The sequence below is a fragment of the Numenius arquata genome, chromosome 10 (assembly GCF_964106895.1).
Source record: "Numenius arquata chromosome 10, bNumArq3.hap1.1, whole genome shotgun sequence".
In the NCBI taxonomy this organism is placed as follows: domain Eukaryota; kingdom Metazoa; phylum Chordata; class Aves; order Charadriiformes; family Scolopacidae; genus Numenius; species Numenius arquata.
In genome coordinates, this window is record NC_133585.1 from 44692859 (window position 1) to 44707768 (window position 14910).

At 39.6% G+C, this 14910-nt stretch overlaps 2 protein-coding genes across 2 annotated transcripts in view; both read right to left on the reverse strand.

Moving 5' to 3' along the window:
- NFXL1 (nuclear transcription factor, X-box binding like 1) overlaps positions 1-7330 on the reverse strand; it is a 47476-nt gene extending 40146 nt beyond the window's left edge. Inside the window, exons 1-8 of the mRNA XM_074154538.1 lie at positions 7174-7330; positions 5699-5869; positions 5228-5337; positions 3829-3962; positions 1980-2158; positions 1658-1819; positions 1452-1552; positions 97-211 (exon numbers count right to left, since the gene is read on the reverse strand). Coding sequence (XP_074010639.1) covers positions 97-211; positions 1452-1552; positions 1658-1819; positions 1980-2158; positions 3829-3962; positions 5228-5337; positions 5699-5869; positions 7174-7330 — 1129 coding nt within the window. The remainder of the gene's footprint in view (positions 1-96; positions 212-1451; positions 1553-1657; positions 1820-1979; positions 2159-3828; positions 3963-5227; positions 5338-5698; positions 5870-7173) is intronic.
- A 2760-nt stretch (positions 7331-10090) lies between these two features.
- Positions 10091-14621, reverse strand: CNGA1 (cyclic nucleotide gated channel subunit alpha 1). The gene is given in 7 exon segments (XM_074155002.1): positions 10091-11508; positions 12332-12438; positions 12575-12682; positions 13530-13631; positions 13734-13759; positions 14148-14214; positions 14506-14621. Coding segments are annotated over 7 exon segments (1944 nt in total).
- Between the last annotated feature and the right edge of the window lie 289 nt (positions 14622-14910).

Consider the following 14910-nt stretch of genomic DNA (forward strand, 5'->3'; position numbering starts at 1 on the left):
ACCTAAACTACTCACTGTCAAAGACTGGATGACTTTTTAACTTTTTTTTTTTAAAAAAAAAAAAAAAAAATAGAAGAGAAAAAAAGTGCAGCTTACTTGATTTTTCACATGGACAGGACCTTTTCCCAGAACGAGGACAGTCTCCACAGGGACCGGCATGACAAACTTTTTCACATGTGTGATTACCACAAGGCAAAGGTTTCCCACACACCTGGAAAACTCAGAGAAACCAAGTAAATGCAATGTAATGGAACTACGTACCAAGACAAAGCAACTCAAGGGGAAAAACTACGGGTAGAGACATCTGATGGAATTTAAGGTTTTCTGAATTTTATTAACAAATATTATGTTCATTGAGTTTCCCAAATAAAACTGATCACCCGTGCAGTGATCCTGACTGGAAGACCACTGCATACTGATAAGCCAGTGGTTCAATTAACAGTTAGCCTGAGTAGTCCCAGGCCCGTGACATTCTGCACGTACAGTCTGGCCTTCAGGCCTGTGTTGTGCTGCACGTACCCCCTGGCCACAGGGTAAACATACTGTAGCAGAGGAGATTGGAGGCAGCTCCCACTTGGTACCCGTGATTATGCCACCTGCATGTCCTCGCCTTTATCTAAGAGCACAGCAAGGAGTTCCCATGAGAACATCCTTTCTGTTTGACAGTAGAAACGATGAACAGAGTTGCTTTCTTGTAACAAAATCCTACAATAGCTTCAGCGAGCAAACCGGGGTAACCCTTTCTTACAGGCGGGGTCTGCACCACATGCTGCACATGGATCAGAGGCCCATTCAGTGCTGCACAGCTTGGGGTTCTCAGCACCTAAAGGGCCATACTATTATTTACATTATACTCCCTTTCTTATAGCATTAGCTGGAATAAATCACATTCTAACTGACACTTTACAGAGGCTGAGCGCCTTTCTTACTGGGATCATAATGAACAAGTACCTCCTGGTGCAACCTCCTCCCATCACTTGATTTTTTTAATTATTTTTTACACTCAGTAAATCCATGGCCTTGGTCCTAAGAATGAGCTGCAAATCTACTTCAAAGAATGAATCACAAAGCTTTCATTCTGTTACAGTCACTAGAAGTAAATAAGCATGAAACTCTTATCTACTAAGTTGTGGTTTCATGCTTATTTTTGAAGATAGCAGCTGAAGTTTCAACCTCAAGTGCAAGAAAGCAGAACATACAAGGTCAAATTCACTGCTAGCTTAACCCTAGCACAATTCCAGAGCGGTGACATTTTAACTAGTGTCAGAAATGACTTGCGACACCAAGTAGATCCATTCCCAAACACCGTTGCTTACGTTTTTGATTGCACTTTCAAAACCTAAAAAATAAAATTATTTTCCTACGGAAGGAGCTATTCCAATCCTGAATACACTGATTATTCAAATCTTATAAAGATGAGAAGTAAGGTAAAAAGGGCAGCCTCAACATACCTGATCACACTGCCACTGAGGACTCGCACAAAGCCTTTCTGCTGTCTGTCTGCCACAGATGCACCGTTGTTTACTGACTCGTGGACAAGGCTGACAGTCTCCTGTACGTAATCACGAAGAGACATTGAGAGTAGGAATTGCAAAAGAAGGACGTATCTTAACAATTAAAACAACTCCCCCTCTGAAGTTTAAGGCGGCAGGTCTACCTGCGTGACAGGAATTCTCACAAGCGTGCTGTCCACACAGCAGCGTCCGTCCACAGGGCAGGCGACAGGACCATTCCTTGGCACTGCACCTTCGGGGCACCGGTTTGGCTTTCTTACAGTGGCAGGTTGTTGTCACCATCTTTGGGCAAGGTGGACAGGGTCCTAAGTACAGGAAAAACAACACCTCATCAACTCAGCAAATGCAGCCTTGACTACGTCTGTTTTATTTGAGAATTTTAAACATAGTTAGCAGATTTTAAGTAAAACTGTGTGACAGCTACATAAATACAGGTCATACCACCGAGAGACGTGATGGATTTACCTGGATGACAAAGCAGCAAACATTTATGGCCACAAGAAGGTTTGAATTCCCTCTCACATATCTGGCCACAGGAGTGAGGTACCAGCCATGGGTCCAGTGTTGGATTCTCCACTTTTCCACAGTAGCAGTAATACCTACTGGGAGTTTCAGACCGTTTGTATTCAAACCTACATTTTGGACTACAACAAGAGAAAAAGGGAGTGAAAAACAAAGCAATTTTTTGAGGAATTTTTTAAAAAGAAAAGCAGTTTTTATCATTTCAGTTTCCCAAGACTGTTACCAGGCTACCAATTAACATTTTTACAACTACTATAACCAATAACAACCTAACTAAATTCATCATATACAACAAAGTTCTTGCTGTATGCCAGATTTTACAATACATTCATTAGAATGTCTAAGGAATTGTCCTATCACTGCAGTCTTTTCTCTAAGAATATATTAAAAAAAAAAAAAAGAGTTAGTAAACATGCAGAATAATTTTTATGTCTAAAGGAGTGCATGCAACAAAGACTTAACTTACTTAAACAATCAAAAAGAACCAATCAAAAAAAAAAGAGATTAAAACCCAGGTTTTTACCAGTAGCAATTTATAAGCTATGCAAAGCAAGATTTAACGATGCTATTAAAACTATGTATAATAATTAAAATATTATCTGAAAGATTTTAGATTGTATCAGTTCAGTATCTTGGATATTACAAGATGCACACCTTTATTTGTTATCCTTGATAGTGACAGATATTAAAAAATACATTACTAGTAAAAGTAGATAGGCATCAAAGGTCTGGAACTTGTTAGCCCACAGGCCCTAAAGACTTTCAGGTGAAAGCCATGGACAAGGGAGGCAACACGAGGAAGGAGAAACGGAGCAGCTCCCATTTCTGGCTACACTGGGAAAAGACAGCAAGCAAGGAGCTCCTCCTCGAAGAATAATAGAGGCTTTGACAGATCTATGTATTTATTTTTATCAAAAATGTCAATTTGCCCCTATATAATTACAGTCCATAAACCATTTCTCCATAGTGACTACACAGTTTTATCATGTACTTAAATAAAATACCATTCACTGTGAAGTTCTTTCATTATAAACATTATGCTTAAACACAAAACTAGTTTGTAGCAGAATAAGCATTATCAACTTGAGAGACTGCGAGCCAATAATTTTACACCCTATTTCCTAAGCAAACCTGCTCTCTGAGATCCCACATTAATAGAGCTTTTGAATCCAAATTTGACAGAGGATTGCATCTAAAAGATATTACTACAAGTTTCCGCATGAAAGTAGGTGGGCAAATAAAGCATAGGACAAACATGCACCTTGACAGAACTTTCAAATACAAATCTACTGAAAAAGGGAGCTTCGGTATTCATGCAGCCACAATATCACCTCCTCCTTTATACAAACTCATGTAAAACTGCAAGACCGGCTTTAATGCTCGAGTTATACAGAGACTAAAAATAACTAACTAAATAAATCCCTAAGTCTTGCTATTTTAGAACTGCTTTTTTAAATTTATTTATTTCACTGTGCCAATTTTAAAAGTGACAAGCATGTAAAGCCATTCAGAAATAAATATTAGAAGTTGAGGCACATGATAGGTAAGTTACCTTCTCAGAGGTTAAAACAAATTTGATACAGCAGGTTTTTGACACCACTGTGAAATATTCCTGAATCACGTTAATGAAAACTTAAAGATAATTCAGAAAAACAATAGAAAAGTCGGTCTTCTAAACTTTTCTTTTTTGGTGTGCATGTTATTTACAAGTACCATTCCTTTCTAAAGTAACTGCAGTTCACATGTTTTTCACAATAAAAGTATGTTTCTAAATGTCCCATGAATAGCTCACCATGGCCAGGGATAATCTTTCTTCCCAAAATCATCATCCGTCAAAGGAGAAGACACAAGGAAAAGGCTGTCCTTGGCCCACTTTTGGATACACACCAGGTGAAATATACAAAAGCATCCACAACAGCTCCAGACCTACAGAGCAGATTTAAGTGCCAATTGCTTTTTAGTAGGTTTCTTTCTCTTTCCATTGATGAACATCCATAATATTTAAAGAAATACAAGCACGCTATTTTTCCTTTAAAAAAAATGGGTTTTCAAAGATAGATTATACCTATTGGTAGATTAATACAGGCAGTTTCACAGTTACAGATTCATACTTATAATGTTTTTTCCTGCTGCCGTGGGAAGTTTTTGCCAAGGCTTATGGAGTCCAAAATACTCATATAATCATAGAAATGTTGATGTAAACACTCCCTCCACTGTGGGAGGTCACGTAGCACAACCTGGCACCCAGAGTAGGACTACTGCCAACTGATCAGTCACAGCTTTGCCTGGCAAAGGTGGAAAATCCTGAAGGATGGGGACTCCATAACCATCCTGGGCAACCTGGTCCAGGTGTCGTACTAACTTTCTAGTGGCCAATCTGCACCTCCCAAGCCCCAGTTTGTACCACTGCCCCTTGTTACACCACAAAGATGCCTTTGGTTTTAGCCACCTTCACAACTCCAAGTGGACAGAAACTGCAATCGTATCACCCCTTAGCTGCTTCTCTGCTAGACTAAACAAGCCCAGCTCTCCCTCTACCTCTCTCCATCCCACACTCTAGGTCTCCAGACATCTTGGTAATAAAAGTACTAAAAATGGGGGTTTTTCCCCCTCTTTCAAACTTCAGGATTCACATACAATGCTTGTAAGAAAAAACATTTTATTAGAAGCGTGGCTTTCAACATAGTGTCTTCTGTTCAAAGAGCAAGAGAGGTATAAAACGGAACAGAATTAAAAGCAAACATGTTTAAGAGAGAGCTGATTTTGCCCGTATCCTGTCTCTATCACTAAACCTTTATGATCTTGCTTCCAGTGTCCTTTTCTGTCAGTCCTGGAGTGAAATGACAATACTTTGCTTAGAGTATCAGCCTGCTGCTGAAAAGCAATTTAAGTAACAGAAATGAAGTTTTATGACTTTGGTACTTTCCACATATCGACATCTTATATTGTCAGCGCAGAATGACTATAACAATTTGGCATCAGAAATGCAGCAGAAAATTTAAGTTTTAATTTCTTTATATTTTTAATAACTTATGAAAGTTATTAAACTGTGAAAACAAGGATAATTTCCGCATTAACTTACAGAGGACAAAGTCAATAACATAAGTTTCTAAAAGCACAGTAACTAACTTCCCAAAACTAAAGCTAAACAGGAGACGTTAAGTAAACAAAGACTACTGTAAAATACTTACTGCTTGGTTCCTTTTAACTGAAGCAATGCAGATCAGACATGTCATGGCCCCTGACTGAAAAGCTTCATTCATGTACTGTCTTGTACGTTCCAGCTCACTTGCATCTCCATCTTTAATATATAAGGATTTTTAAAGCAATCAGTAATGTTTGATCTGCTATTCTGTACATGTTGAGACTGCTGTAAAAGGTTGGTTTTTACTTTTGTCTCTGAACAGAGGCCAGTTGTATATTACTATAAAACCACATTACTAGAAGTACTTAAGACAGTTTCAAAACTATGCCATTGATTCTGCAATAAAAAGGCAGGAAGTACTGCCAGCATGCATTGCTGGGAACAAATATTTTTTATACAAGACATCAGAATAAAGTGCTTTCTCTCAAATTATTGAAAAAAAAGCTATTACACAGCCAATAATACATGCTTATGCTTTCATACTGAAATAAAAGTCGATAAATGAAAAAAAATTTACCAGTTTGACTGGTGTAAATGGTAAATGTTTTGGCCAAAATCTTTCCTTGTTTTATTTCAGCGTCGTCATCATCATCTTCAGATGAGGAACTAAATTGGTCTTCAACTAGCTTTTTTGCTGCAGCCTGATTAGCCTTCTTAATTTCATCAAATTTCTTCTGTGAAGATAATTCTATTAAGAGAACAAATTAATAACGATTAATACCATGGCAGTTAATCATAACACCACATTCAGTTCTATACACTTTCAACTGTCCTCTTTTTAAAGAGCTTGCTGATTTTATGTTTTTAAGGGCAGTACATTGCTATATTTTCAATACCACATGAGATAAATTGTATTTTCTTCTTAACTGTGCATTATCCATAAAATTCACATCAGGAATTACTATCTGTCAATTACTGCTGACAAATCCAACCAAATATACTAGAATACATCTATCTATAATGCTGCTTTACAAAAAGGATACTTAAAAAAACCACCACACACCCATCCCACACAAACACAACTCTCAGGGCCTGAGGAGGGGAAAAAAAATCAGGCAGTTCTTAATATGAGCAATTGTTACAATTTGCTGATACCCTACAGGTACCTCTCCCAGCATTTGGTATTTTTGAAATTACAACTTTTATTGATCTTCCTCCATCCAAAAAGATTTTATTGCAATAGTGGGTTCATGCTATTTCAAACGTGGCAGCATGAAAAGTGACAGTGTACTTTAAAATCAGCTTTTTTTCAATGTTATTGCACATGAAATAGAGGAAGATTCTCACATGGAGAAAAAAAATAATTATATAACTTCACAGAGTTCATAATAAACCAAAGTGCCTTTAAGATAACATGCCGTGGAGATATAAAAGTCTTCCTTAAGACCTTCCACAGGTCTTAAAGTACCTCCTAGTTTTCCGTATGAGACTATTGCACCCAACGTATTTCCAGGGGTTTGGTCAAGTTTAGTTTTAAGGCTTTCCCTAAGAAACTATGCTGCCACTTAAAGAGATCAGCATTTGCCCCTCAGTGTTACATGGGTAATAACTTGCCCGGGGCGATGTGGCACGCTGACCGGGCTACCTAGAGCTTGTCCCTAGCGGGCAGCACCCTGCTGAAGGATTCCAGCCCTACTGAAGAACAGCAGCTTCATCCTGTACCTCACCCTTTACCCTCCTGCTCGCAGGGGCCCTGCACCCCGGGGCGGGGGGGGGGCCGGTGTGTGTCAGCCCCGAAGCCCCGGCGCTGCCCGCGGCCCCCGCGCCTCCCCCCGACGGTACCTGCAGGCAGGAGACGGCACATGGCGAAACACCGGCTCGCTACCGCCTCACCGGCCCGCCGCCTCCCTCCCCCACGGTGCCGGGGCTCCACGAGGGGCTCCCCAAGGCCCGGCCGGGATCCGGGCCACAGCTGCCCTGCCCCCCCCAGCCCGGCCCGGCACCCCGCAGCCCCCGGCCGGACCGGGGTAGGGGGGCGGACACCACACTCACCGCAGGGCCCCTCGCCGCTGGTCCCCGCGGCCGCAACGCCGGGACCGCCGCGGGCCCTCGGGGCCGGGGGCCGGGCAGCCGCCCCAGCGCGGCCGGCGAGCCCGTCCCCTGGCCTGCCGCGGCCCCGGCCCCGGCCCTGGCGCCAGGGCGCCTCCATTTCTCCCCCGCCAGTGAGCGAAGGACGGTGGAGGGAGGCCGGCCACCCCTCACACCCCCGGCTGAAGCAACCCCGAAGCGAGTGAGCTCTCTCTCCCTCTGTCTCTCTCCCGCCCAGCCCGGCCAGGCCCGGCCCCTCCGTCCGGAGGTGGCAGGGACGCCGGTGAGCTCCCGCGGCGGCGCGACTACAACTCCCAGCGCTCCTCGCGCGGGCGGACCGGAAGTTCAACGGAACGCCGCTCCCCCTCTGTGGAGAGGGCCTGGGGGGGCCGGGCTCGCCCGTGGAAGTCAGAAACGTGTTTGATAATACCCAGGTCGGCGTCGTTTTATTACTTAATGCTTTAATTTCCTTTTCGCCTGCCGCTCTGGCCGCAGAAGCGATGGCTACGGCTGTGTTTCTGGCAGCCGCCTCTGCGGCGTGTGGCTGTTGGGCGCGTTTTTCCGCACAGCTCCTCAGAGGGGGCGCGATTTTAAAAGCGCGTTTAGAAACTTTGCTGAAGTAACATCCAGGTTGTGCTGCGCAGAGGTACATATTGAGGAACCTGTGTGCCTCCTGAAAAAGTACTGATAGATAAATGCAACTTTAAATAATTTAAATTTGATTGATGTTTTCTGATAGCACTTAATGTTCATGCTGTGCCCCCAGGGAACTCTGCATTTAGGGTTTTTTTTCAGCAAATACACAATTATCAAAGTTAAATTGTACAAGATACCAAATAATGAGTCAAAATAGTGAACTGCTGGAGGTCAATTCTGGTTTTCTGCTTTATTTTGAAGTGTTTTAAACAAAATAATTTTCTCAAGAAAGAGGCAGCTAGTGACTACAACTTGTGCCGTAGACTGAGGGATCAGTAAAAGAAAAAATATGGACAATAGATCTCTGCCTTTATTAATTAAAACTCATATCACACGTTTCTCTTAATACAAAGTCTTAAAACCCTTCAACAAAGGAGAAAAGAGGCTCCTAAGTGCCTAGTGAAATATGACGCAGCGCTGCAGGATGCTGCTGCCATGCAGATTATATGCAAATTATATTCAAGACCTACATTGGAAGAATGCTGACTGCAAAGTCCAACGTTCACAATACAGTTAAATGCCAGAGTAACGCTTGTGCTTGTGTGCACTGACAGAGTCTTTAATGAACTTTAATAAAACTGAATATCTTTCCCCTCACCAGCACATTACGCCCTTCATCATTCAAAGCACAGGATCAACAGTCAATGGACAGCTGTTTCATATTTACATTTATCTTTGTTGTTCTGTATATATCCTATGCATTAATTACTTCATAACATTTAATCCTTGCAGTGAAACCAGGAGTTATTTATAGACCTCTGGCATTCTGGAAACCTGTCAACATTACAAGAAAAATAAAGCAACAAGAAATGAATGCACTTTACAAAAGATCTGATTTATAATATCTCCATCTTATTAAGGAGAAGAATGAAAGCATGGAGATATTATCAAGTGACAGTTACATTTACATGTGTATTTTTAAAGAGTGGCAGTCCAATTGCCCAGGATAGTCAAATTGCCCTGAATACAGAATATGGACAATTCTCTCCTTGCAGTCCCTTTCCTCACTCCCTGTCATCAGACTTTTTCAACGTTAAGTGGCTATCATCAAAGTCTACTGAAAATACACAGCTGAAAACACCCAGCTGAGACCATAACTAATAAAACCAATTTTCACCCATGGAACAAGACATAAATTAGGGAAAAAATCCAAGGAGATAATGCTTCTTAAAGCAACTGAAAATATATACAACGTACGAAACAGTAGATTTTACTATATTAGTAGTAGTTATGAACAGAAGACCCCATCAATGAAAAAAGTAACCTATTTAGTCATTGTGTTCTTTCCCCAACAGCAGCTACAGAAGACACTGTAGGAAGAGTTTGGCCTCTTTCTGTTGTGTCTGCCCCTTGCACTCTGCCAGCATAAAAATTTTAAGCACAGATCTTAAAAACTTGATAGTCCATTTTCAGCAGCCATATGATTACGTGGAGAAGAACAGATTCCAATATTATGTATTTGTTATTATTGTGGAAAGAACAGCTATATCTTGAGCCATCCATATTTGTCATACTGATGCTTGCAAAAAGTTCTATTTTCTCCCCTCTCTATGCCAGCCTTTGCATGTAATATCCCGAAAAAAAGGACTGTTTAAAACTGCCCACTTAGAATTCAAGAAATCAGCCAAGGTGGACCCAATAAAGTAATAATATTTCCCAAATCTTACAGCCTTCCGTGTTCACATCTGCATTGTAGATATACCTAATTTTTATATAATAATAATTAATCTTATGTTAATCAACAGATATTAAAATGTGTTTGTTTATACACAAATTTAATTCTGTGGTTCATGCCTATATTGACTTTAGATAATATAATTGTTACCAAACCCTTCCTTCTTGCTGTAAGTCAACACAAAGAAATTATTTTAAAACTTCCAATATTTGCCAGTGTATGACTGTACAGAGATTGAATGCGTTTGCTGCAGAGCAGTGTACATAAAGCATTAGCAGATAATACCACCTCCTTGTGCGAGAGCAAGGTATTATCTTCCACCCTCATTCTTGATTCTTCTTTTTCTTTGCAAAAACCTGCCAAGTATATGCTGCTTGTAAGAAATTAGTGACATTACCTGAACAAATATTTTTTCATAATTAATAGTCAGGTCCTACAAAGATTAGAAATGAATGTAGTCCGCCCCATGCAGGATTTGACCCCAAGTCTTATTGGCAACCTCCAGTGTTTTTATTCCGCTTTTGACACTCCAGGTTTATCTGTGGATGGATCTCCTTCTTCTAAGTCTGCAAATTCTTGCTCTATAACGGGCTTCAATATTTTCTCGACTTGTGTAAGTCTTTTTTTCAGTTTCTGCTGTGCAGCTTCGTACTCAGCCAACAACCTGGCAAACTTGGTTTGTAATCTGTCCATCGCCCCTTCCATGTAGGTGACCTTCTCTTCCAGATCTTTAGGATCACTTCCTAAATTTGCAACTTCAATGTCCAGCAACCCGTCTTTCATTAGGATTTGCTTGCCTTTTTCTTCCAGCATAGCCTTTGCATCCGGATACTCCGTTAAAGCCTCCATGAGATCATCTTTAGACAGACAAAACAAGTCCGAGTATCCGATACTTTTAATATTGGCTGTTCTTCGATTGCCAGCTTTGCTACCTTTGATATTAAGAATGCTGATTTCTCCAAAATAGCTGCCATCACTCAAGACCACAAATTGGGTAATTCCATCATCAGCGACTACTGCCAGCTTCCCTTCTTTGATAATGTACATCTCTCGTCCAATATCTCCCTTTCTGCAGATGTAGTCTCCAGGACTGTATACTTGCGGCTGGAGTTTCAAAACCAGTTCAACCAACAGACCAGCTTCGCAGTCTGCAAAGATACGAACCTTTTTTAGTGTTTCCAGGTGAACGTTGATTGCAATCTCTGCTCTTAGTTTATCTGGCAGATACTTCAAGACTTCCCTTTCATCCACAGCCTTTTTGTTTGTCCACAGGTAGTCAAACCACTTTATAACTCTTTTCTCCATGTCTTTACTCACATTCCGAAAGTGCATATACTGCTTGATAGCGTCGATCCTTGCTTGAAACTCGGCTCTGGCAGCATTCATGTTGGAGATCATCGAGCCCACGTTACCAACGATGGTAGCAAAAATCAATACTCCAACCAAGAAGTCAACCACCACAAAGAAATACTCGGAATCTCTTACAGGAGGGGGTGTCTCACCGATAGTAGTCAGGGTCAGCGTTGACCAGTAGAGGCTGTAGACGTACTTTCTAGTCAGACGGGCAAATTCAGGATCGGAGGTGTTGGGGTAGACCCATGTGTCAGCCCCAAATCCGATGGCTTTCGAGATCGAGTAGTACACACAGGCGTTCCAGTGAATAATAATCACAATGTACATGACAAGGTTAGAGATCCTGAAGATGTTTGGGTAGTTTGTCCTTGTTTCTGTTCGCTGGAAGAATTCAAACATCCGAGCTACTCTGAGTAGTCTGTTTATTCTTAATTCTGGGTAATTCAGTCCTAACTTGAAGTATAAGAGATCCGTGGGTATGATTGACAGAAAATCTAATTTGAATTGAAAAGATGTCTTATATTTCTCTCGAAGCTTTTGTTCTTCTTTCACCAAAAGACCTTGCTCCAGGTAACCTAAAATTAAATTGTAAATAATAAAAAAGTGTTATGTCTTCAACTGTGTTGTGTTTAATGTCAATCCAAATCTACTCTGAAAAATATTTTGGGTGCAAGTTCCAGATCGTACATAACTTCTCTTACTTTTTGATAAGCAATTTCTTATTTCCAAATATTCAGCTTAGTGCTATATCGTTCAGCTAGAGCTAAACTATACAGCTTTGAAAATTAAACATTTCTAGCTCTGATTCTTTCCCTCCACTTTTTCCCCATCTGAAAAAAAACCTCAAATGTCCCCAAAACTCCACAGGCTATAGGAAGGGTGGTAAATGTGAGGGAAAGAATTTGAACATGGGAATTTCAGTTCCGTATTGAGTGTATCTACTCAGTAGCTCTGGATGGAGGGTAAGATTTTAAAAGATGCAGCTGAAGTTAATTGGATGTCGTTCTTGTGCAATGATCTTGAAATCAAGCAAATACTTGAATCTCCTTAAATACAAAATCCAGATTTAGGTGCTAATTTTTCAGAACCCCGGAGCCTCACTTGGCAGCATTGCATGTTTATTTTGTCTTGTTGAATCAGCTGGGGGCAGAACAGCTTGTATCTCGCTTACCTCACGCCTAGCTTACCTCAGGCTCTATGTATTCTTTGAGTAATACATCAAAGGTTCTCCTATTTTTACAGGTCACAGACTACAGTCATTCAGAGATCTGTCTCGATGTCTTTTTCAATATTGCACCTCATCAAGGGTCCTCAGGTAATAAGAGCATTATTCTGAATATTTTAAACCACCTGACACAAATATATGAAGAGCAGTAATTAACCATGGAGTATACTTACCTGTTCTTGTCCGTACAAACATGTCAGCAATATAGATGACATCAGAAACGTAATCAATAATAAACCATATGGCTAAGTAGTCATGCTGAAGCTCATCAAAACAGGCTCTGAATAGGAAAAGACAAAACTAAATTACCATGAAATGAATATTAAATACTTGCATGAATAAAAATTAATTTTTGTCTATTTAGGGATATTAAGATTTGCCAGAAATTTTATATAGTCATTAAAGGAGTACATCACCTAGCAATAATCATGGTCCAGTTGTACATGACCGGCATTGTGATGCAAAACAACCAGTTGTAGTACATATTTCCTGCTGGATCAATAATGAAAATATCTTTCTTCTTCCTAAGTGATAAGCAGGCAAAAAAAAAAAAAAAGGAGATTTAATGAGAGTCTTAAAATACACGTAACAGTTTTTGAGGAATGAAGCATTCCAGAAATTGTTACCATAAAATAGATGGTCTTTATTAAAAGTTAAGCTTCTTTGCTTGAATGCATGGAGAACATGAAGCTGCTTGTTAGGTGTGACTTGGGATGCAAACTTTAGAATTCAAATTTTGCTGTAGAAAAATCAGCTTGGCAGTCCCACTTCAGTTTATAGTGGCACATGTAATTTCAACCTTTTTAAATTAACTTGTTTCTTACCCAATTAGCTGTCTTGTCTGATAATTGATTTGATCATCTTTCAAAAAAATAACATGATTATGTGACTACTAATGCTTAAATAAGTGAGGCAAATCATGCCTTTTTCACTGGGAAAAGTCTAGCTCTGAGAAAGATGAAACATTGGCATCGTTTAGATAAAGAAACCAAAGAACATGAAATCATACAACACAAGTGCCTAATGCACTATTTTAAGTTTCTTTTCCCTGGCCAGAAAATTATAAATTTACCAAGGTAACTGGCACATCTTTTGCTGCAAGGTGTTATCCCAAAAATATTGGAAGATCAGAATCCAAAGGAGATTTTTCTTGATTAATTTTTTCATATCAATTTCCTGTGTGCACATTTCTGTTGTCCACTTACGAAGTTAAATCACAACAACTCCACTCCAGGGAGAACAGCAGTCTGCAAACTCATTCATTACAAGTATAAGCATCTTGGTTACAGGATGTCCATTAATGGATTTGGTTTTTCATCAAAAGCAATTTTATTAGACTAACACAGCAGGACTTAAATGAAAAATACTTACTCTTCTTTATTTTCTTTCTTCTTGGACTTATCTTTGGTTTTGTTTTTCTCCTTTTTTTCCTTGTTCTTTTGTGTTTCTCCATCCTTTTTTTTTTCTGACTTGCTAAGAAATAGATTTACATTTTCAGTTGTTGCGGACTAAGTTAAAACATATTTGGAAAGAAATTAAATGTCTTAGAAATAGTGTTATCACTCTTTATCTTACCTCTTCTTTTCTTTTTTCTTTTTCTTCTCCTCTCTAAGGAAAGGAAAAATATGATAGGCTCGTGGGATGTACATAGCCATTGCTTCCACATTTATTTATTAGAGTATTCTGAATTCAATAAGGATAACATTATACTTAGGCCTTTGGCTTAAAAAAAAATGGTTTGCTTATTGTATTCACACAGAACTACTTTTATTTTAAATTAATAGATATAATACCAGTAACTTTGGTATTGAGAATGATCAGCATAATTGTTGTGCATGAAGTTTAAAAGTACATGCAGTCTCTTTTGGAATTACTTGAATGACGTAAATATTTATAAAGAAATGGTTAGATATTTATCATTCTTTTCATTGCTGCTTAAACAATCAATATTGCAGTACTCTCGTTTTATGAAATGACAAAGATAGATACTTACTCGTCTTTATTACTATTGTTGTTAAAATTGAAGCGTGCAAACGCACCGGGTAGATACCGTTGCCTAGGGAACAGCAAGACAACACAGTTATGTGATATCTGCTGAAATACAAAAAAACGCTTAACCTAAATTGTCACAGACTGTTTCTTACCATTTTATTCATGTACTAGGTAATCTAAGGAAACTGAAAGAGCACAGATTTTAATCTAAATATTTACAATAAGCAATATATCACAATCTTAAAAACTTAATTTATTAATAGAGGGTGAAGAAAATTAGATGATAGCAAGTATTCTTAGTTAATCCTATGCAAATTATAAAAAAAAAAAACAACTCAGACACAAAACAGCAAACTTAACATACCTGTTTTCCCCTTTGTCCGCGGGTCCAGGGTCCTCACTGGTGTCTTGTATTACCACACTGGGAACAATTGTGTGGGAGTGATGGGTCTCAATCACTCCTACCTTCATGGTCAAGTTTGTCTTACCTTGGGTAATTGAGGAAGACTGATTTAAAAAAGAATCAAGTCATTTCACAACCAGCAGAAGTAACAAGCAATTTTTCCCCCCCAAAGATGAATCTTTTATATCCTTGCTTCCCCCAAAACCAAGAACCGTATTTCCAGTTTTCTCTCTACCATGACATTCCCACCAGACGAGAAAAGGCACTGAGAGTGCTTCAGTGTGCTGAATGACCAGGCAACTGCTGTTAAAGACAATGTTCAACACATCTTTCTCTTAAAGGCAGCATTAATTTAGG